General features: G+C 37.2%; 2 protein-coding genes across 2 annotated transcripts; both read right to left on the reverse strand.

Moving 5' to 3' along the window:
• Positions 1-7,518: 7,518 nt before the first annotated feature.
• Positions 7,519-8,514, reverse strand: LOC141587854 (F-box/kelch-repeat protein At3g23880-like). Its single transcript, XM_074409322.1, has one exon. It carries the CDS (start codon positions 8,512-8,514, stop codon positions 7,519-7,521), a length of 996 nt encoding a protein of 331 aa, XP_074265423.1.
• Positions 8,152-10,132, reverse strand: LOC141658670 (F-box/kelch-repeat protein At3g23880-like). The gene has a single exon (XM_074465560.1). The coding sequence runs from the start codon at positions 10,077-10,079 to the stop codon at positions 8,871-8,873; it is 1,209 nt and encodes a 402-aa protein (XP_074321661.1). The 5' UTR covers positions 10,080-10,132; the 3' UTR covers positions 8,152-8,870.
• Between the last annotated feature and the right edge of the window lie 12,462 nt (positions 10,133-22,594).

Consider the following 22,594-nt stretch of genomic DNA (forward strand, 5'->3'; position numbering starts at 1 on the left):
CTTGAATAACCTCTTGTATTTGATAGCACAAACACCAATATGACCAAATAACTAAACGGGTTGCCGGGGAAGTCCAACGCAGCACAACCACGAACTATATAGACACACATTAGCCAGCAACGGAACATGTGACCGTATTTTTTTGGGATGGCTGATTGATACTAAGACTACGCATAAATTTAAGCCTCGCAGACAACTCTGAACAACAACTAAAGCACTTAACGTAACAGAAACAACAATTTCCAAGAGAAGCACTAACTTAAAACATAAGATTCTTTACCTTTCAACTAAGCCGCTCCTGAGTTGTTATGACAGTAGTTCCCGGAAGATAAAACATAGACAATTTGACAAATTAGTACGATAACAAATCTACAATATCGAGTTTAGGCACTCCTTCATTCAACAAACCAGCTCTTGTGAGACGGTCTCATAGGAGAGTGACGGTTTAGTTTCTAGCTGGAGTTGGATGTTTCCCTGCCTAATAATGTGTACTGATGGTGCTTTGGAGTTCTGATTTAACTTGAATTTTGAGGTTGTTGGGTTGCATTGCTTGAATTTGGTCTATGCGGGGCTCGTATAATTCCGATAACAATTCAATGAGAGACTCAAATGATTCAAAATACGGGTTATGGGCTGTCTTGGCTAGGAAGGCCAAATCAATTCTTGATGAGGATGACGAATTTGAGTCATCAAGCAGGATGAAGTCGACACTGAATGATGAAGCCACTGGTAATCAGGTGAACCATCGTTGTTTTAACATCTAATTTTAGACTGGACTGTGGTGGTTTGGTAATTGCAGAATTTTCATATTCTGCATTTCTTTACAGTTCGATTGACCTCGTCAATCTTCGGAAAGTGGTTCCAGAGTAGATAATGCTAGATTTCGCAAGGGTATTGATGCTATAACTTCTTACCTTAATCAACTTGGTGATACCCTTGGAAACGCTTTAGAGGTACGTTCAGTTGCTAAACTGCACCATAAAGCTGACCATTTCAGCAATTTCAACTGACTGCATACAATCAGGCTTTACCAGAGGTTTAGGTGATGAGCCACTAATAAGACTCATTTCAGAGGTTTAGGTGAGGATCTACGCTATACGGCAAAGAGTAGTTTGAAGTCTTTATAATTAATCCAAGTGGCTTAATTTTGTTTAGTACTAATTACTCTCGAGAATGCTAATGAATTCTATAGTAATTTTATCATTCTAAAAATGTTGTTAATTGACCCGATCGCTTCCTATGATAAGCTGAAATTGATCATTACAAGATCCATTTATTGTGTATATATTTTATGATTATCAGAGCAAGCATGCCCATTTCATTTCATCATAATAATTTCTCGACCCTCGCTCAAAATTTTGCTATAATTACGTATTTGCCTATGTCATTCTAACATCGAGATTTGCATAAATTTCTTGGGTTGTCCAACCTCTACTACACACGTAATAATATACTCTGTATTAAACAACAGTTTTTCTAAGGACGTTTGCTTCAAAGGTACACGATAAGTTAGCTTAGAAAAAAAAAGGTTGACATTCCTCACGTCTCATCATTTATTTCTCCTTTTAATTTCTTTGAGGAATATATTAATTAAATGTAAAAAAAATTATTGGAACAAAGATAGACTTGATAAACGAGCCAACAGGGTCAGGTTCGGGTCGGGACAATTCAGGTTTTCAAGAATTTGGTTCGAAATGGGTCCGGTTGGGTAAGTGGTGGAGTTAGGAGGGCTAGCAGCGGCGAGGGAGGTCGAAAATTTCATTGTTTTGGTTACAATTTTCCAATGTTTTTTGAGTTTACACCTTAAACCATTACCCGTTCGCCCCCTACTCAGATTTTTCACCCCCGCTGGGGTTAATTTATGGCTCCACCACTGGGTCGGGTTGTTTCAGGTTCAGGTCATTTTCGGATAGGTTATTATCACACTATATAGGGATAGGAGTCAGTTCCAACAAAAAAACATTATAACCCCTGCTTTTTCCCCATTTTCAAAACTGAAATCAAATAATTTCAACAATATTCATTAGTCACCATGCTAAAAATTAAGTTATTTTACTAAATATTTTATTACTAAATGAATAATAACGTAGAAAAAAACATTTGAAAGAAGGAGCGCACGCACATTAAAAAATATTTGGCGAAATATCGGTGTGAGTAATGGAAATAGAATGATTTTCAACTCGTAAATCAAATTCACACAAAGATAACGTAGCGATATGTAATATATATAAGAAGAAAACATAATCAATAAAAAAATCGGTTGAACCAATATTATTTATTAGTAAGATTTGCACAAATAGTTACACTAACAAAAGTAAAGTACTATGTATCGTATCGGTAGTATAGTTTAGGAAAATAATATCATAGGTCATATCATATATCTCATTTTAGTTCATTTTCGACTCTTCTACGTAACAAAGACATGAAACAAGTAAAAAAAATAACCTAAATAGATACAAAATATAATGCTTTTGATGAGATCTCTCAAAATAATCATATAATATGAAAAAGAGATAAATAGAAGTAAAACAAATATAGGTTAATCATCGTCTTTATCATCTTTTCACATACGCCACATTAGTATGGTATAACTATTATTTATTACCCTGCAAAAACCAAATGAAGTCTTTACCTCAAGTTGTTGCCTTTTTATTACTGTGACTTGATTTCTTCTAGTTTGACAAAATTTCATTGGGTTTCGATTCAAATAGGGCCTTCATGACCACTTGGACGGATTTTTCTCTCCCCATTTGTAGATAAATGTTTTCTTAATTACGTTTCTTTATATGTTGTCATGCGTTTATGTGTTCAAACTGTAAAGCCAATTGGATTTTTTTTATTCTGTTTGATCAAATAGAAAAACATCTTAAAAATATTATCAAACGACAATTTTAAGGAAATTTTAGCATAAACAACTTCAAGTATAAACTACCTTTTCATAAATATTCCAAGTTTTAACAACCCACTGCACGCGATTGCACGGGACATAAGGCCTGATATCAAGGTTAACTTGAATGGCAAGTAATACACCCAAAAGAAGTCTCTAGATGATCTCGGGCAATCCAACCAATACACATCAAAAGAGCAGACGACTACATTCATTTTATGCCATGGGGAATCAGCTGGATGAGTGTAATAGATTGGGTTAACAAGTGTTTGAGGTCAGGTTTTAAGAGTGTTGGCAATAGACCAAGAAGAGCAAAGAAAATGAATAGAAGAAAGTCAATGCAGGTCCAAGGGGTTTAACATTGAGTTGACCAAAACCACCAAAAGATTAAGGAGAAAAGATCCAGGCAAATCAAGACGAGTTGAAGTGATTAAGGTTTTAATAGCGTCTAGGATGTAGATCAAATAAAAGAAGTGAAGGTAAGCGGGAGCTGACAAAACGAGGGACAGACCCACACAATGTGGATGATGCTTTTAGAATGATGGTGACCCATGCTAAAAAAGACGAAACAGACAACCTCGAGAGGAAAGACTAACATTATGTGACAATATACCCCCACCAAGCAAGCTATAAGAAAAGAAAATTACGATGCTTGGTACATGTGGAGCATAATCATTTAAGGTTGGTCATGAAAAGAAAGGTAAAGTGAAGCTAAGAGCACTCTTTAGAATAAGAGAAGCTTATAGAGAAATTTTTTAAGTAGCACCAGAGTTGATATAACAGTCATAATAGGGTTAAAAAGAAATTGAGTAATAAGAATATTTTGATGATGGAAAAAGAACACATTAAACTCATTTGTTAGAAACGTTTCAAGAGAATTGACAATAATAAATATATGAAACACATGGTTGAGGTGGGGATGATATGTCCAAAAAGAAGGGATCTAAGAGGCTTAAGGGTATACTGTATGACTGCATCTATATTAGTCTTTTATCATACTGTCTAAGCAATATTTATTGTTAATCAAATATGCCAGTATTAAAATTGATCTATAGTCCCCTTTACACAATAAAGGATAAAAATCCTTACGCATTTACATTTATTTAGATAATTATTTTAGAATTCGTGTAACGCACGGGCATCAGACTAGTATATATATTTATAAAAGAGCCTTTTTTCGAGCGATTCTAAGCTGTACACATCATCAAAAATCAATTTAGAAAAGTACCATAACTAATACTATTTGATATAAAAAATAAAGTAAAAAAGCTTTTAATTATTATAATATATATTTCCTAAATAATATTCAAGTGATTTTTTTAATTTTTATATAAAAACTTTTTACATTTCATTTGAATAAAAAAGTATCGTTAAAACAATTGTGAAAATAGTATAATTAGATTCGTGATTAAAAAAGCTATCATTAGAATATACTCCCTCCGATCTAGGCAGATGGTAACACTTACCTAAAATGGATGAACCACACCAATTGTAACATACCATATTTGGCATGAAAAATAACTAAATTACCCTTACATCCACTACCTATTTACAACTTTACAATTCACTCACCCACTCACTAACTACTTATTTAATCCACCTAAATTCATGTGGCCCCAATCAATTTTTCCTACTTTACCCCTCACTTTTCCACCTTTTCTAAAATAACCACTATTTGTTTATGTTTACATCTGTCTGGATCGGAGGGAGTAGATTTCATAGTATTTGTACATATTAAAGATAGAATCTCATATACTTCCTCCATTCACCTCCACTCTACCACTCTCTTTTTTCACGTTTGTCAACGCGTGTTTTACGCGCTAAATATCGTTAGTTACATATTTGCAAAAATTATAAAAGTTAGATATTTTTAATGTATTCGTAAAGACAGATCAAACAAGATCGCACATGAATATATTTTCACTTACGTATCGATAGAAAATTGAAATTGAATACTCACTCATGAATAGTGTACAAAAATAAAATTGATAAAGTGGAATTGAATGGAGGAAGTATTTCGCAAGCTCCTTCACTCAGCAAGACACGAAAATATACCAACACTAAGACATACGGAGTATAACTCTCTCTTATTCATTGTAATAACGTCAGACCCTAGCCTCCGTACGCAGTAGCGGAGCCAGGAAATTTGAGCAATGGAGGTCATAACGCAAATTCAAGAACTACATAGCAAAAATCAGTACAATCGTACACGTGCTTGCATTCTAGTCGGTAAGACTATGAAACCTCCAGATCCCACCTCCCACAAGGTAGTTAAGCCATTGTCCGTACTCTTTACAACAAACCAAGCTATCAACATACGTTTCAAGATATACATAATAGCTCATAGATTTTCCGACTTTCTCCACTTGCCTAGACGCGATATTGTAAGAATACTTCTCGCAAATGAAACAGCCACCATCACTCTCGCAATAGAATATCTTATTCTTTGCAAACTTGCAGGTGAGGAATATATCATATTCATCCCAACTCGAATCTCCCGTAAACCTCCGAGTCCATGCCCCATTTTCTACCACCCATATGCTGATACTAACATTTGAAATACTCAAAATCGCCAGCGACTCCCTAAGAAGAAACACAAACCTCAATGACTGTCTTTCTAGCACAGGTTTTGGCAGTTCTAAATAGGCAAGTTTTTCGGATTCAAAGTCAAAGGAAACGAGATGAGTCGGTTCCTCCTCACGGTGAATACCCTCAGATGGAGCATTTCCAATCCAGTATATTGCCCCTTGAAAGAATACAGAAACTGTTGATATTTTATACTCGGATATTTCATAAAACATAAGGTTATACTCTGAACTGTCGAAACTTAGGCCATTATTTCTGACAGTCCATTGTTGATTTTTCAGACTATAAACTGCAACATACATGTATCGAGCTTTACGATCAGGTACAATAGCAATTACTTTATAATCCTTGCTAACAGAGGCATACCCGAACACATATATAGCATCGTGGATCAAGGACGACAAGGGAAGCGGGCACTTGGGAAGTCGCAATGATTTTCGAATACAAGGATTCGACACTCTCAATTCTTCCAAATAATAAGTAGCACCACATTGAAGCACTAAAAGCAACCCATTACAACTCCCTAAAATATAGTACTTGAATAAATCGTCCATCTTGAAAATACGAGCCGATTTTTTAAGGGTGTCGGCATGACGAACTGTCAACGAGTAACCTCCATATCCTTCTCGTCCCAACCCCTCGAGGGCTAATAGGAATTTAAGATTGCCGGAATTAATACTGCAATGTTTAAGATGCATGGAAATAAAACCAGGGTGATCAATGATCGAGCGCCATGATTTACATACGCACCTGAATGTTAACAGGGTTTTTGCCGGTAGATTAGCGAGAATGCGAGTCCAGATTTCGGGTGGGATGTACTTTAATTCGTGTACAAGGATCATATGTTTTCTTATTGATGATGATTTCGCCTTCTTCATGCTCTTCGTTTTCTTATAGATGTCGAACGGCAACAAATTGAATGAATGGTTTTTTAAATGCTAACTTTTAGGGTTTAGGTGGAAATGCTAATAAATCGTGCGCCGTATCACCATTCCATTATTAAATGGGAGCAATTTTTTAATCAGAATTAAATTAAGGTGGGGGTAAGAGCATGTACATTGAAGAGTATGGTTTCATCCTCTTATTTTTTCTCTTTCATTCTATATTTTTGACACATCATACTCTCTTTCATTTACCCCACTTTCCACTATCTCCTTCCTCTTTCTCTCTTTGTGTCCACATCAAAGAGGATGCTACCTTCCTCTCCTCTTTCTCCATTTAAGTATAATTTTATCTCTTATTTGGCACAAGGGCCAAGACAAGAACATCCTCTATTTATAGAGGATGTCATCCTCTTCCTCTTCAAAGAGGATGCTAAGAGTATGTACCCACATTGAAGAGGACATCCTCTTAGCACTCTCTCTCATCTAAGAGGATGGTCCATCCTCTTCAATGTGGGTGCTCTAATAGCGCTCAGAATAGAGATGAGATTATCTTTTACTTATTTTTTTCATTCACCAACTAACTTTTTGACACTTCTTTATCTTTAATTTAACTTTTTTTCATTATTATCATACTCTTCCTTATATTTTTTCTTATCTTTTACAACTTTACCCTGTGTCAAGCCTCTATTTCCCACAATTGAACATGAAGGAGAACATGACAGCCCTGAAAAGGATCCAATGGTCGGTCAATGCAACAGCTACAAAAACCTGCTGAAAAGAAAGGTTTTGCAAAAACTTTGGAAATAGCTTTTGAAATCCTGCTATATTGATCTTTTCCGACAAGCTAGAACACAGCAAATGCCCCTTGCAAATGAATAAGACATTGGTGTTATTATTCCATGGGAACGCCCGGTTCACCACTTTCACTGAGCAGGACACAAGGGTGGTGAACCGGGCAGGACATGAGGCGTTCATCATTGTTTGGATTGAACCATAAGCTATACATTATACAAACACACCTGCTTAAAATGTTTTGCACAACCGGTCACTTTTGGTTAAATAACCACAACTTTCCAACAGCACGAGAGGTTATGAATCCAAATTCTCTCAAGTCTTCGTTTTATGCTGATCACTCATATACAAGATGTTTATGCTGTCAAATCATCCTTTGCAGCTCCACGTCCCCTTTTCGTTGTCCTGATCTAGCACCCATATGCTAGAAGCTACCTCAGAAATTCTGAAAATCGCAAGGGATTCACCAAAAAGAAATAGAAACTTAAATGAGCCTCTTTCTTCCCAACTAGATGGCAGTTCCAATAAGACGATTTCTTCCTTATCAAAGTAAAACGAACCAAGATGAGTTAATTCAACATTATATTTATCAAAATTCCCAAGCCAATATGCCACTCCTTTCAAAAAAACAGCTGCCTGTATACAATAAAATGGCTGAGACATCTTAATAGTATTTGGAAAACTGATATGCCTAGCTTTTTTAACAGTCCATTGTTGATCACGGAGTCTATAAACTGCAAGATACATTTTCCTAGCCTCTCCACTCCGACTTTTCCGCGATCCAATCGCAACGACTTTATAATCCTTACTAACAGGAGCGTACCCAAACACATACACACAATCCTCTAGCATATACGAGGGAAACGGACAAGCGGGAATTACCAATGATTTACGAATACAAGGGTTCCACAATCTCAATACTTTCTGGGATTCGTAAAAAACACCAGTTCTACTGACAAGAAGCAAACCATTACAACTACCAATAATACGATACCAGTAAATATCAGATTTTCTGAAAATGTGACTGGTTTCTTCAAGAGTTTCGGGAAGACAAACCGTCAACAAACACCCTGCACGATGATCTGCATAGATTTCCAAAGCCTCAAGGGCTAATAATGATCTATTATTATTATTATTCCCAGAATTGGGGATTTGGGAAATTTGAAAATGCGTGTGAATGAAATCAGGATAATCAATAATAGAGCACCAAGATTTACATACGCAACTTAATTTTAATAAGGGTTTTGCCGGCAATTTTCTGAAAATCTGAGTCCTAATTTCGGGTGGGAAGAAATTGAATTCTGAAATCTGGGTCGGATGATTGTTACTGCTTGATAAAATTTGGGGCTGTTCTGATGTTGTCATTGTTTTTTCTTTTAAAAAGAAGGATTTTGATTGAAGGAATAATTGCTGGTTGTCATATGATGCGGGATTTTAGTTTATGAAGGGCGTCTAACGGAAAATTTCAACCCCCCTCTGACTCTTTCTCAACAATTGTTCCCTGCATTTCCTATGATCAACACAATCAGACATGCTAAAATTGCACAATCAGACGGAAAACGATTTAAATTCAAGTACCACCTCAACATTGAAGCAGAGAAAGCAAGAAATAGAAAGAGCCATACAACAGCTAGAGGAACGAGTAGCGATGGACATATCCATTGTTTACCAGCAGAGGTTCTCTTATTCATTATTTTACCAGCATCCATAGTATTCTTCACTCACGGGAATGACATCAGATCCTTGGCTCCGTATCCTTTCAACAACACCAAGCTCTCTGAATACGCTTCCAGTTCTATAATCGCCAAGTAGTCCTTAGATTCATTCACTTCCTGCACATGGGAAGTAACAATGTTGTAGGAACAATTCCCACAAATAAGATGGTCACCACCATCACTCTCACAATAGAACACGTTATTCCATGGGAACGCATAGGGGCTGAATACGTTATAACCATCCTTAATCAGAAACCAAAGAGTCCATTCCTCCTTTTCCAGCACCCATACGCCGGAGCTTCTATTGAAAATACTGAAAATCGCTAGTGACTCCCCAAGAAGAAATAGAATATTTAATGGGTCTCTTTTGTACAAAGCAAAGGGCAGTTCAGAACAGGTGAATTTTTCCGTATCAAAATCAAACGAAACAAGATGAGTTGATTTGGTCGGCTCAATACTCGGCCCACAAGATTGATCTTTTCCGAGCCAATGTGCTTTCCCTTGAAAGTAAATTGCATTTGATTTGTACATGTTGTGATAACCCCTTAACAAACCCTCATAATACGAAAACTCAATATTAAATCCATCGTTTCTAACAGTCCATTGTTGATCACTTAGTGTAAAAACTGCAACGTGCATCTTAGTAGTCTCATCACCCTCACCTTTTCCATATTTCATCGCAACCACTTTATAATCGTTACTATGAGGGGCGAACCCAAAAATATACATAGCGAGCAAATTCGGAGGAAGTGGGGTTTTGGGAATTATCAATGATTTGCGAATACTAGGGTTCCACAATCTCAATTCTTTCTGGTGAAGAGGACCACATCGTTGCACCACTAATAGCAAACCACTACAACGCCCTAAAATGAAGTATCCATGTGCAGCACCCGTTTTCTTAAATATACGACCGGTTTTTTCAAGAGTGTTTGCCTGAAGAACTGTCAAAGAGCTATTGCTGACTGAGTTCTTAAGGACTAAAAGTTTTTTATCCTTGTCGCAGTTAAGACGGCTATATTTAAGATGCAAGGATACGAAATAAGGATCATCAATGATGGAGCACCAATATTTACAAACGCACCTGAATCGGACTAGGGATTTCGCTGGCAAATTTGTGAGAATTTGAGTCAATAATTCTGGTGGCATGTAATTGGATTCAGACGGCGAGAAATTTGAGTTCAAGATTTTCTGAGGTGATTTGCAATTTGTTGTCATTATTGTATCCGGAGCGATAAGTTTAGCATCGAACAGCAAGAAATTGATGAGGACAAATTATGGGCGATTGGGTAAACACAGCAAGAAATTATTAGGGACGGAAATATTGTTTATATATATATATACTCTTGCTATTATAGAGCTTGATTCCGATTCTGATGATTATTCTTCCTTTCATTATTGAGGTTCTAGTTTCCTATTATTATTAGTGGACCTCTTGTATTGGCCGTATATTTGTGGAAAGTGATACGGTTACACCCGTTTATATGACAGAATATCTATTTCTATGTAGAGGGAAAATTATAGGGAAAATAGAAATTAAAAAATTAAAACTTATCTTGAGAACAGTGAGTATTTTTCTGTAAATAAATTAAATTATTACTTCCAAAATTAGTGTAGGATATGAGTAAGATATTTCCTATTTTTTAGTCAGTGGATTATGGCCTTATGGGTCAAAATAAGTTAATTAGTCAAAATAAGACTATATTAGTTGTTCACAAATTCTTAAAAGAGACGGTTTTTTATTTTTTTTTGGTCTAAACCATCCGGTAATCCGAACCACATTGGGCCGACTAATCCGGATTTCGGGGCGTGTCCAAGGATTACGGTATTTAAACCCCTCCCAATCGCAGTTGTGGGGGATCGATCCGCAGACCTCCCTACCAAGCGCAGCCCCATGCTACCACTGCGCCAACCAACGATTGGTAGAGACGGTTTTTTATTAATGTTAGTGAAAGACCTCTCTTATGAGAGTTGCTTAGTTTTAGATTAATGAGGAATATGCGATACGATATTATACGATATTGTAAATTATTGACCATATCTTCAGTTTTGGGTATATATGTTTTTGGTTATTCAGTTGCCTTATATTAGGAGATTTGTTAGCATGATGTTACCTAATTTAGTGGTACAATATTTGTATATAAGTTGGCATTTTGTACGTTGCTTTCATTCATTCAATAACAATAATCTTCTTCACAATTTAGTTTCCTGTCTTTCTTTTCTTCATGGCATCAAGAGCAATTTTTTGATCCTGGTGAAATTTTCTTCAATAATTTTCACAATGACGAAAGACGGAAATTCCAAAAACGATTCCAAAAACGAAAGCAACACAATTGCCCCAACATCACCATTATTTTTGCATCCGAGTGAAAATACAAATCTCCATTTAACTACTATCAAATTCAATGGCAACAATTATGAATTATGGGCGGATGCAGTCCGTAATGGACTTGATGCTAAAAATAAATTGGCTTTTGTGGAAGGCACAATAAACAAACCAATTCTCAAAGAAGGTGCGGCAGAGACCATGGAATCCGTCGCTTGGAGGCAGTGCAATGCCATGGTAAAAGCTTGGTTACGGAATGTGATTGAAGAAGAACTCCAGCCTAGTATCACTTTTTCCGGGACTGTTCCGGAGATTTGGAAGGAGTTAAGAGAACGCTTTGCCAGTGGAAATGCACCACGAGTCCATCAATTAAAGGGAGACCTCATTGATTGCAAACAAGCCAAGAATCAGTCTGTGGTCAATTATTATACTCAATTGAAGGCGATTTGGGACGAATTGGCTAGTTACTCGAAGGTTCCCACTTGCACTTGTGGAGCGCTGCAGCGACTATGAATAAGGAACGTGAGGAAGAAAAGGTACACCAATTTTTAATGGGACTCGATAGTAGTCTCTATGGGAATTTAAGAACCCATTTACTTATGGAGGACGAGGTGACCTCCTTGAGCAGGGCATATGCCCTTGTTTTAAGAGAAGAACGCCATCGAGCAGTTACAAAAGAGAAAGAAGAAGCTGTCGAGGCTGCCATGGCTAGCAAGGTCGTGGATACCAAGATGCGTAGTAGGTCGGATGCGACCGGAGAGCAAGATGAACAGAGCAAGATCTTTTATTGCGGTTCGCACTAAACCCGGCATACAGAGGATCGTTGCTGGCATAAACCAGGTAATGGTCGAGGAAGAGGTCGCGGTCGACGCGGCAGAGGTCGTGGCAGCCGTGGAAATTACCAGTGAGCCAATGCAACTAACGTTGATGAGGAAGACACAAGCAAGCAGGACCTCTCGGTGGAAGAATTGACACGACTACGAGCTCTTTTGAGAAATCCTGGTGAAAATAGTTCTAAAAATTCAGGTATAAATATTAATGATGTTAGTTGGTTACTCGATAGTGGTGCCTCGCACCACATGACAGGAAGAAGAGAGGTACTACGAAATATCCACGGTACTCGGAAACAAAGTCCACGGTGGGACTTCCGATGGTTCTACTATCATTGCTCATGAGCACGGCAGGTGTCGTCATCAACAAAAATTTCATTTTGAAAGATGTCCTTTTAGTCCCGTCTTTAAAATGCGACCTTATTTCCGTTCAACAATTAATTAAAGAGAATAATTGTACAGTGACTTTTTATAACGACCATTGTGTGATACAGGACCAATCTACGAGGATGAAGATTGGACGAGGTGAGCATATTGACGGGGTCTATTATTTGAAGACGGAGAAGGAAATGGCAGCCCGGGTAGATACTCATAGAGATGTTCGACTTTGGCATAGACGGCTCGGGCATCCATCAAATAGTATTTTACCTCTTTTCTCGAACTTAGTTGGTTTTAATATGTTTTGGGACTCGAATAATGTTTGTGATCCATGTTGTCGTGCTAAACAAACCCGTTTGGTTTTTAAGTTGAATAATAAACGTAGTCTTGATTTGTTTAATCTTATACACCTTTGTGATATTTGGGGCGGATACCGGACCAAAAGTTTGACAGGAGCCCAATTTTTCCTTACCATTGTTGATGATAAAAGTAGGGCTGTGTGGGTATACCTTATGAAAGATCGGGGCGAAGTGAATGAGTTGATGATTAACTTTTGCAAGATGGTTAAAACCCAATTTGAAAAACACGTTAAGATAGTTCAGAGTGACAATGGCACTGAATTTCTTTCGGGACCATTAAAATCATATTATAAAGAAGAAGGAATTGTTTTTCAAACTAGTAATGTCGATACCCCGCAACAAAATGGGAGAGTGGAGCGAAAACATAGACATATCCTAGAGAAGGCACGGGCCTTGATGTTTCAAGCAAATTTGCCAATAAAATTTTGGGGTGAGTGTGTGTTAACGGCCGCTTATTTAATAAATAGAACACCAACAAGGGTGTTAGATGGTCGTACACCGTATGAGATTTTACATGGTACACCACCGTCACTTGATCATGTTCGTGTCCTAGGTAGTCTATGCTATGTTCATAATAAAGACAAGCCACGAGACAAATTTACTGAGCGGGGAAAACGATGTATCTTTATTGGGTACCCACATAGCAAGAAAGGATGGAAGGTCTACGATCTTAAAAAATGTCGAATTTTTGAGTCACGTGATGTCGTTTTTTATGAGCATATTTATCCTTTTGCGGAAATAACAGAACAACATGACAAATTTGAACCAACCTCTAGCACATCCAATAACCACATGGAAGATTTCTTTATTGAAGAAGTCCAACCCATTAAGAATACCATGACCGAAATTAGACAAAACAATGCCGCCCATAGTCCAACAACACCCAATACCAGTTCCTTGGATCAACCCAATACGAATAACACTCAAACTGAACAACAACATGTCCAGTTGGATCAGCCCAATACGAATAACACCCAGACTGAGCAACAACACATTCAGTCCAATATTCGAGATACAGGGGAAAGGCAAGGTGTTGAAGGGCGAGAAGGAGAAGACAATAATACAGCAGAGAATGAACCCATGGGCAGAGGAGCTAGAGAAAAATTTGAGCCATTGTGGAAGAAAGATTATTACTGCAAATCTACTCGAGTTATAGACCCCACTTCATCAATTGCTCACACCAGTCCGTCATCTTCCTCAAAGAAAGGTACTCGTTACCCTATGGCCAATTTTGTCACTTCCAATTATTTTTCTAACAATTACAGGAGTTTTATGGCGAAGATAAATGAAATTGTTGAACCGGAAAACTATGCTGAAGCATCTCAAAAGGCCGAATGGAGAACTGCTATGATGCAAGAATTCGAAGCACTTGAGAAAAATGGTACCTGGTCCATTGTTGATCTTCCTCGAGGCAAGCGTGCAATTGGTTGTAGATGGGTGTATAAAGTCAAATATAAGGCAGATGGAAGTGTCGAGAGATACAAAGCACGCCTAGTAGCTCAGGGATACACACAGGTAGAGGGAGTCGACTATCACGAAACCTTCGCTCCCGTTGCAAAGATGACAAGTGTTCGATGTTTGCTCGCAGTGGCGGTGGCAAAAGGATGGTCTATTTCTCAACTAGATGTAAATAATGCGTTTCTCCATGGGGACTTACATGAGGAAGTTTTTATGAGAATGCCACCTGGTTTTCATAAGGCGGGCACAGCTAAGGTGTGCAAATTGAAGAAATCCATATATGGCTTGAAGCAGGCTTCGAGAAACTGGTTCGAGAAATTGACAAATTCGCTAACAAGGTACGGCTTTGAACAATCACTGGCGGATTATTCATTATTTACTTATAACAAAGATGGCATTTTCCTTGGTGTGTTAGTATACGTCGACGACATGATAGTTGTAAGTGACAGTGAAAAGGAAAGCACCCGACTGAAGTTGTTTCTTGATCAGAAATTTGGCATTAAAGACTTAGGAAGACTCAAATACTTCCTAGGCATCGAAGTAGCGAATGGCTCACAGGGGCTGTTCCTTAGTCAGAGAAAATATGCACTTGATATTATCAAGGAAGCCGGACTGGAGGGTGCTAAACCGGTAGATACTCCGATTCAACCTCATCATAATTTGGCCCTAGCAGATGGTAGAATACTGAATGACCCGATTAAATATAGGAGAATTGTCGGGAAGTTAATTTATTTGACTATTACAAGACCCGACTTAATTTATGCAGTGCATATATTGAGCCAATTTGTCCACGCTCCGCGAGAAGAACATCTTGAGGCAGCTAAGAGGGTTGTTCGGTACATCAAGGGAGAACCAGGTAAAGGCATTGTGATTGCAAAGGACTGTGACCTCCGAATTAGGGGCTATTCCGACTCTGATCATGCTAAATGTCCCTTAACACGAAGGTCCATAACAGGGTACTATGTTTGTTTGGGTAGTTCTCCAATTTCATGGAAAGCGAAGAAACAGGTCACGGTTGCAAGATCGACGGCGGAAGCGAATACGTAGCGCTAGCAATTGTGACTAGTGAAGTTTTATGGCTTAAGTCGTTTCTTAAGTCGTTGGGGATTAATCATACACGATCTATGAAATTATTATGTGACAATGAAGTGCAATGAAGATAGCAAAAAATCCAGTTTTTCATGATCGAACAAAACATATCGAGATTGATTTGCATTTCATTCGACACCACATTGTTCAAGGTGCAATTACGCTTTCCCATGTACGAAGCAAAGAGCAAGTTGCCGACCTATTTACGAAAGCTTTGGCAGGGAACGCTTTCCATTACCTTCAGTCCAAGTTGGGCATATGGTCCCCTAGTGCTCCAACTTGAGGGGGAGTAATGAGGAATATGCGATACGATATTATACGATATTGTAAATTATTGACCATATCTTCAGTTTTGGGTATATATGTTTTTGGTTATTCAGTTGCCTTATATTAGGAGATTTGTTAGCATGATGTTACCTAATTTAGTGGTACAATATTTGTATATAAGTTGGCATTTTGTACGTTGCTTTCATTCATTCAATAACAATAATCTTCTTCACAATTTAGTTTCCTGTCTTTCTTTTCTTCATAGATTGTAAGCCTATATAAAGGTTATAAGTTCATGTTTATTTCACGACTCTTTTAAGAATTTGTGAACAACTAGAAACGAACAGAGCTGTTTTATCTTCTTAACAGGTGAAAATGAAGATGTGAGACACAAAATATATACTAACTAACAGTAAGATAAGTTAGCTAGTGGCCCTCATTGCGTCTCTATTTCATGAAGATCACATCCAATCTCACAATTTGCTCCGAGTTCTGCCAATTTAAGTGCATTTTCCGACATTTTATTGAGCCCCGTCTCCTTTGATGCTAAGCCAATCCGAGGCAATGTTGGTAGTTTCCTGCAGAACACAAAAACCTGCTCCATTGTGCAGAAACTATTCTCAAATTTATTGTTACAAGACACATTCATTTTTTACCAGGAACTTCGGCTTTTAATCTGCAGAGCCAGATTTATCAATTTATGGACTATATAACCTGTTGTATATGTTTTACGGTATAGAATATGAGCTTTGATTATTCGAACTTTATATGTTAAAGAATATGAGCTTTTTTACAAAATATTGAGCTCATCCATTTACACATTAAAAACATGAATTTTGAATTAGCTCAGAAAGAATACATATAAGCTCGAATTCTTATACCTTGATTGTACAATGCTCATGGTACAACTGGATTTATAATCCTATTTGTGCAGACCTAGTTATAGCGAAAACTAAAATAAAAATAGACATTGACGGAACTATTAATCTGCGCAATTATATTCATTTGTGTTGGACCTTTAGTCCTAATTAATTGTTTTGATAATGACAGTAATGATTTGTATGTGGCCTTAATATTATAAACATATGCGTGTAATTGTGTGCTTAAGTCTTAATTTAGAAAAGAACAATTACAATGACGCAAGCTTGAAGTTTGGACCAAGGAGGTACAACTTCAAATACACTTGATCGATGTATTCAAATAAGATCAAGATCAGAAATCAACCACGAGACTCAACATGAGAGACTTGTGAAGAGACGATTCGTTTACTGAAGATCTACTGAAGATTAGATAGTATAGGTCGTCATCCGGTAATGGTTTTACTTTGTTTGATTTAAAGGTTAATGAAGTTATGACTTCATAGACATAACTTCATTGCTAGACAAAAATAATGCGTTAATTTTTGGAAAATATATTTTTAATGATTTATAAAATTAAGAGAGTATTTATTTAATTGTAATTAATTAATTAATAAGAATTTAAGTTGAATAAACTATTGCTTTGTAACACGATATTTATGTCGTCATGCAACCTAGAGTTTTAACTAAATTCTATCTCGATTTGTTGTGGGCTATGGAAGCAAGAATGGACCGACGAAAGCCTAGGGGCCGGCCGAACCCTAGTGGCTGAAACCCTAGGAGGCCGAAACCCTAGGAGGCCAAATTCCTCCTACCCTTGCCTCCTACTTGCTCGTCAAGTCATTTAGGGTTTTATACATTCCAGAATATTCCTAAACCCTAATTCTCTACAACTATAAATACTCTTCTTCATTCAACAATTAAAAGTGACACACATATACACTTTTAGAGAGAAAATATTTTAAGCAAAATTCTTTGAGCTTTAATTCTTATTTTACAATTTGCTTATACAAAAGTTGCGCATCAATTTTGTCAATCACTCGAAGAAAAATCGTTATAGGATACTAAGTACACAAAGATATTATACTCACTCGCATAACGTGAGATTAGTATTTATCGTTGTACTTTTCTTATTAACGTAAGAGCAACCTAGAGTATTTAGCGATACTCAATCTGAGTTATAATCATATAGTTGATTATACGAGTGGATTGATAATTTTTGTAATCTGGAGAAAGGTACTAAAAATTATTAATCGAGAATAGTGGACGTAGGTTTCGACTTGTGAAACTGAACCACTTCAAAATCATGTGTGTCTCTCTTTCTCTCTCTCTCTCTCTCTTTATTTTTGTTATTTCGATTTTGCATTCATTATTACTAATTTAATTAGTTGATTTTAATCAATAAAATCAAATAATTATTTTACATCATATAGATCGAAAAAGTGGGCATCGTTTTTAATACTCAATTCACCCCCCCCTCTTTCGTATTCGATCAATAGACTCCTCAATTGGTATCAGAGCCTCGTGCTCTTGATAGCCTAACAGCTAGAGTCTGATCTTTTTTTTGAGTCTATTTATCGTTTTTCCGCTGCGTTTATTTTTTATCAAATGGATTCCAAACACCTTAAGTGTCTTATATTTAATGGGAAGAACTATGGTTTATGGAAAAATATGATGACCCATTTCATTAAAGGAAACGACTGGGAGTGTTGGTTGATTATCAAGAATGGTCCGAATAAGATCTTACTTGCAACCACTAATGGCACTACCGTCGAAAAGAATGAAGAAGACTATATTGAGGCGGATTATAAAAAGGCCGAGAAGAATTCAAAAGCAATAAGCTTATTGCAAAACGGTATGATTGCAAATGAATTCGATCGCTTCTCAACCAGTTCATCTGCCAAGGAAATATGGGATGGTCTAGAATTAGCCTATGAGGGAACCACTGTTGTCAAAAAGCAACGTATGGCATTACTAATGCGAAAATACGAGCTGTTTGCCATGGAGCAAAACGAGTCAGTTGACAGCATGTCCTCTCTCTTTTCTAGTATCATTAATGAGCTAAAAAATTTAGGAAGAACATTTGACTCCGAGGAAATTGCTAGAAAAATTCTCAGAAGTATGTCTCGCAGATGGAGACATAAAGTGTCTGTCATAGAGGAATGTAAGGACCTAACTTCGTTATCCTATCAGGAGCTACTCGGAACCTTAATGGCTCACGATATTACTCTAAATCGGGATGAGGAGGAAGTGGCACAAGCAAAAAGATGGCCTTACAAGCTGAGTCTAGCAAGATTAATGATTCTTCAGATATTGAAGATGAAACCGTATTGTTTGTTAAACGTTTTAGGAAAAAGGCTTTCAATCAAAATCAAAATAAAACAAATAACAAATCAAAACAAACTCCCAAGAAAAATTCTGAGTCAAAATGGTCTTTCTCTAATCGTGGATGCTTCAAGTGTGGTGATAATGATCACATGATCAAAGATTGCCCTACATGGAAGAAAATTAAAGACAAAAATCAACGTGACAAAACAAAGAGGGAATTCAATCAAGTTATGATGACATATTGTTGGGGAGACTTGGACTCTGAAGATGGCGAATCCGAAGATGAAGAAGAAACTGCCAATCTTTACCTAAGTAGCGTCAGTCTTGACCTATTCTCCGGAAGCGACAATGAAAGTAATGCTTCAAATGCTGAGATGTGTCTTGTTGGAAATTCAGATTCAGATTCAGAGGATGAAGAGGTAAGTTTTCTTAAACTTAAAAAGTAAGTTAAGAAACTTTCTAAAGATAATTTAATTAAGTATTTTGAACAATCCCTTGATCATTGTCATGAACAAAGTCTAGAGTTAAAAGACCTTAAGGAACAGATTTTAGATATTGCTGAGGAAAACCAACTTCTGAAAGCTAAAGCCAAAAAGCTCAAATTTAAAGTTATGGCTACTCCAGCTATAACTTCAGACAAGACAAATGCTGAGAAAAACGCTCTTGAATCAAAAGTTAAGGCTAGTGATGCCATAACTTCAGAGCTCAAACTCAACATTAAGCATCTTCAAGCTAAAGTTACAGCTAGTGATGCTATAACTTCTGAGTTGAAGAAAGTCAATGAGATTTTAAAAGATGAACTTAATGGCAAAGATAGTGTGGTTTCCGAACATAAGAGAGAGATTACATTTCTCTCTAAGCAATTGGAAGAAGCTAGTAATAGTATGTCTAAACTTAAGGAAAAACATGAAAATGAGAAACGTGTCTTGAATGAACGTTTTGATAAATTTCGTGAAGATTTTGAGAAAGGTAACTCTTCCAAGGATTCAAGTGTAGATCATTCGAAATGTGAAAAAATGAAAGAATTACTCTTACATGCACGAAAAGTTCATGATAAATGGGAAGGGAGCAGAAAGGTTTTAAACTTCCTTACTGAACAATTTGATAATAACATGAAGATGGGACTTGGTCATGAATGCTATAGTCGTAGAGACCATGATAAATGCAAATCTAATCCTTCTGATCATGATTTCAGAAAAAGAAAATATGTTAATCTTCCAGAATACTTGATTTGCAATTATTGTGGCTCTACTGGACATATTCAAGTCAATTGTGTCAAATTTGCTTCGGATAAGCAAAAGAATGTCGAAACTGTTAAGACTTGTGATTTCATAGTTGAAGATGATGTCTCAACTATAGATGAATCTAACGACAATGAATAACTCAATAATGAGTTTAGATGGACTTATGATATGACTTTTGATTACTCATCCGTTCCTTCAAAATCAAACAAAATAAATGAGAATCTAAAGCATACATTCAAGCCTAAAGTTCATAACTCTAAACCTAGAGCGTCTCATGAAGGTACTAGACCTAGAGCTACTTTTGTTAGAACAAAAACTAGAGTACCTTATGTTCCGATTGTTAGACAAAGACCAAGACAACCCAATGTTAAAGCCAAAAGAATAATAAGACAAGTATGGGTTAGAAAGGATCAAATATATAGAGTCACTAACCATAAAGGACCCAACTTAGCTTGGGTACTTAAAAGTTGTATTTGATTCATTTGCAGGTAGTAGTGAAAGAAAATAATCTATGGTATCTCGACAGTGGATGCTCGAGACACATGACAGGAGACAGAAATCTTTTTTCTTTCACTAGAGCCCTTCTTTGGTGGCAAGGTTACCTTTGGAGATAACAAGAAGGGTAAGATTATTGGAGTAGGAAAAATTGGAATCTCAACTTCCCATTCAATCGATAAAGTATATCTGGTAAGTGGTCTTAAACATAACTTACTTAGTATTTCTCAATTATGTGACAAAGGAAATAGAGTTGTTTTTCATGCCGATGTTTGTCGTATCATAATTGAAGGTACTAGTAATGTTTTACTTGAGGGTCACCGTATGAGGAATGTTTATATGATTGACTTAAATGTTGTCAATACAAATTCCTTCTCGTGTATGAAAGCAACCTCAGATGAGTCTTGCTTGTGGCACAAGAGGTTTGCACACATTAGTCCAACTATTTTAAAGAAACTTAAGTCCATGGATTTAGTTAAAGGCTTGCCCTCAATTAAATTCGAGCAAGAGACAATGTGTGACTCATGTGCCCGCTGCAAACATGTTAGATCCTCATTTAAACCTAAAAGAGTAGTTAGCACTAAACGACCACTTGAGATGGTACACATGGATTTATGTGGACCTATGAAAGTTAGAAGCCGTGGTGGATCAAGGTATATATTTGTTCTAGTCGACGATTACTCAAGGTATGTCTGGCCAATCTTTCTTTCCTCTAAAGATGAAACTTTCGATGAATTTGTGGTATTAATGAAGCTTGCCCAAAATAGATATGATAAAAACCTTATTTCGATTCGGACAGATCACGACACAGAATTTGATAATCAATTGTTTATAGAATTTTGTAGGGAACATGGTGTGGGGCATAACTTCTCCGCACCACGTACTGTAACACCCCCATACTCCGAGTGCCTTACCAGGACCACTCAGGTATGAAGACATCACCATCTCGGTTGCCCGAGGTATGATAATCAAATAGACAAAACAGAAACAACATTTATTATAAGTAATTTAATGAATAAGTACAATCCTCGAAACCAAACTGAAAGTACAATACATTATTCCAAACTATCTGTTCTCAACTGAAATGTAAATAAATACTAAACTACAGCGGAAGACTCTATCGTCATGTCGTGGCCATCCCAGCTATCCCAGTATCATCTCTATACCTGTTCAATATCTGCTCACCATCCCCGAATGGATCACCGCAGGTTTTACAAAACAACACCGGGGTCAGTACTAATCACACAATCAATATAGATAACAACAATAAGACAAATAGACAGCTGAACTGTCACACACACACACCATCTCCCATCATCTCAATATCGACCGTCCTTTGGACCAGCCCGCCGATGGGGGACCGCAGCCGTTCCCACCTAAGCCCCGCTCATCGTACGAGCGATAACCCTGTCCATTAATGTGCACATCCCCTTTCGTGGCGGGTTCCACGAAGGGCGAAACTAGGGCGTGAGATCACTCCCGCAAGTGACCCCACTCAGCCGAGAACGCATCTCGAGAACCATCAACAACACAACCACAAGCACAATTACAAACACAATCATCATATCAAGCAACTAACTACAGCACATCACCAATATCCCATTATGGGACTAATACTGAGTAGGAAATCCTACCTGGAAAGCACAACACGCAGACGGTATCTACAAATTTGTCTCAAAACGCCTCTTCTATGAATTCTCCTCCTAACATATAACATATAAAGACTACCAATTACTTACTATTCATAAAACCCCCAAATCCCAAATTAGGGTTTGACCAAACCTAGCAAAACATTATATAAATTATATTAAAAGCTTACCCTCGACGCAAGGAATCCAACGACACGAACTACGATACGAACTGACCGTCTGAACTCCGGGAATTGTTAAGGATGCGATTAGGAAGATGATCGATCGCTTTCTCTCTTAAACAGGTTTTAGGTTTTGGTAAAAGTGAATTAAAACAACGACGATTATGTTTAAATACCCTAATCGCATAATTAACAAAACCCGCGAAAAACTCCCCGTAAACCGGACACTCGATCGAGTACCCAAGGTACTCGATCGAGTACCTCCCTACTCGATCGAGTGCCCCAGCTACTC

This window comes from Silene latifolia, chromosome 6 (genome assembly GCF_048544455.1).
Source record: "Silene latifolia isolate original U9 population chromosome 6, ASM4854445v1, whole genome shotgun sequence".
In the NCBI taxonomy this organism is placed as follows: domain Eukaryota; kingdom Viridiplantae; phylum Streptophyta; class Magnoliopsida; order Caryophyllales; family Caryophyllaceae; genus Silene; species Silene latifolia.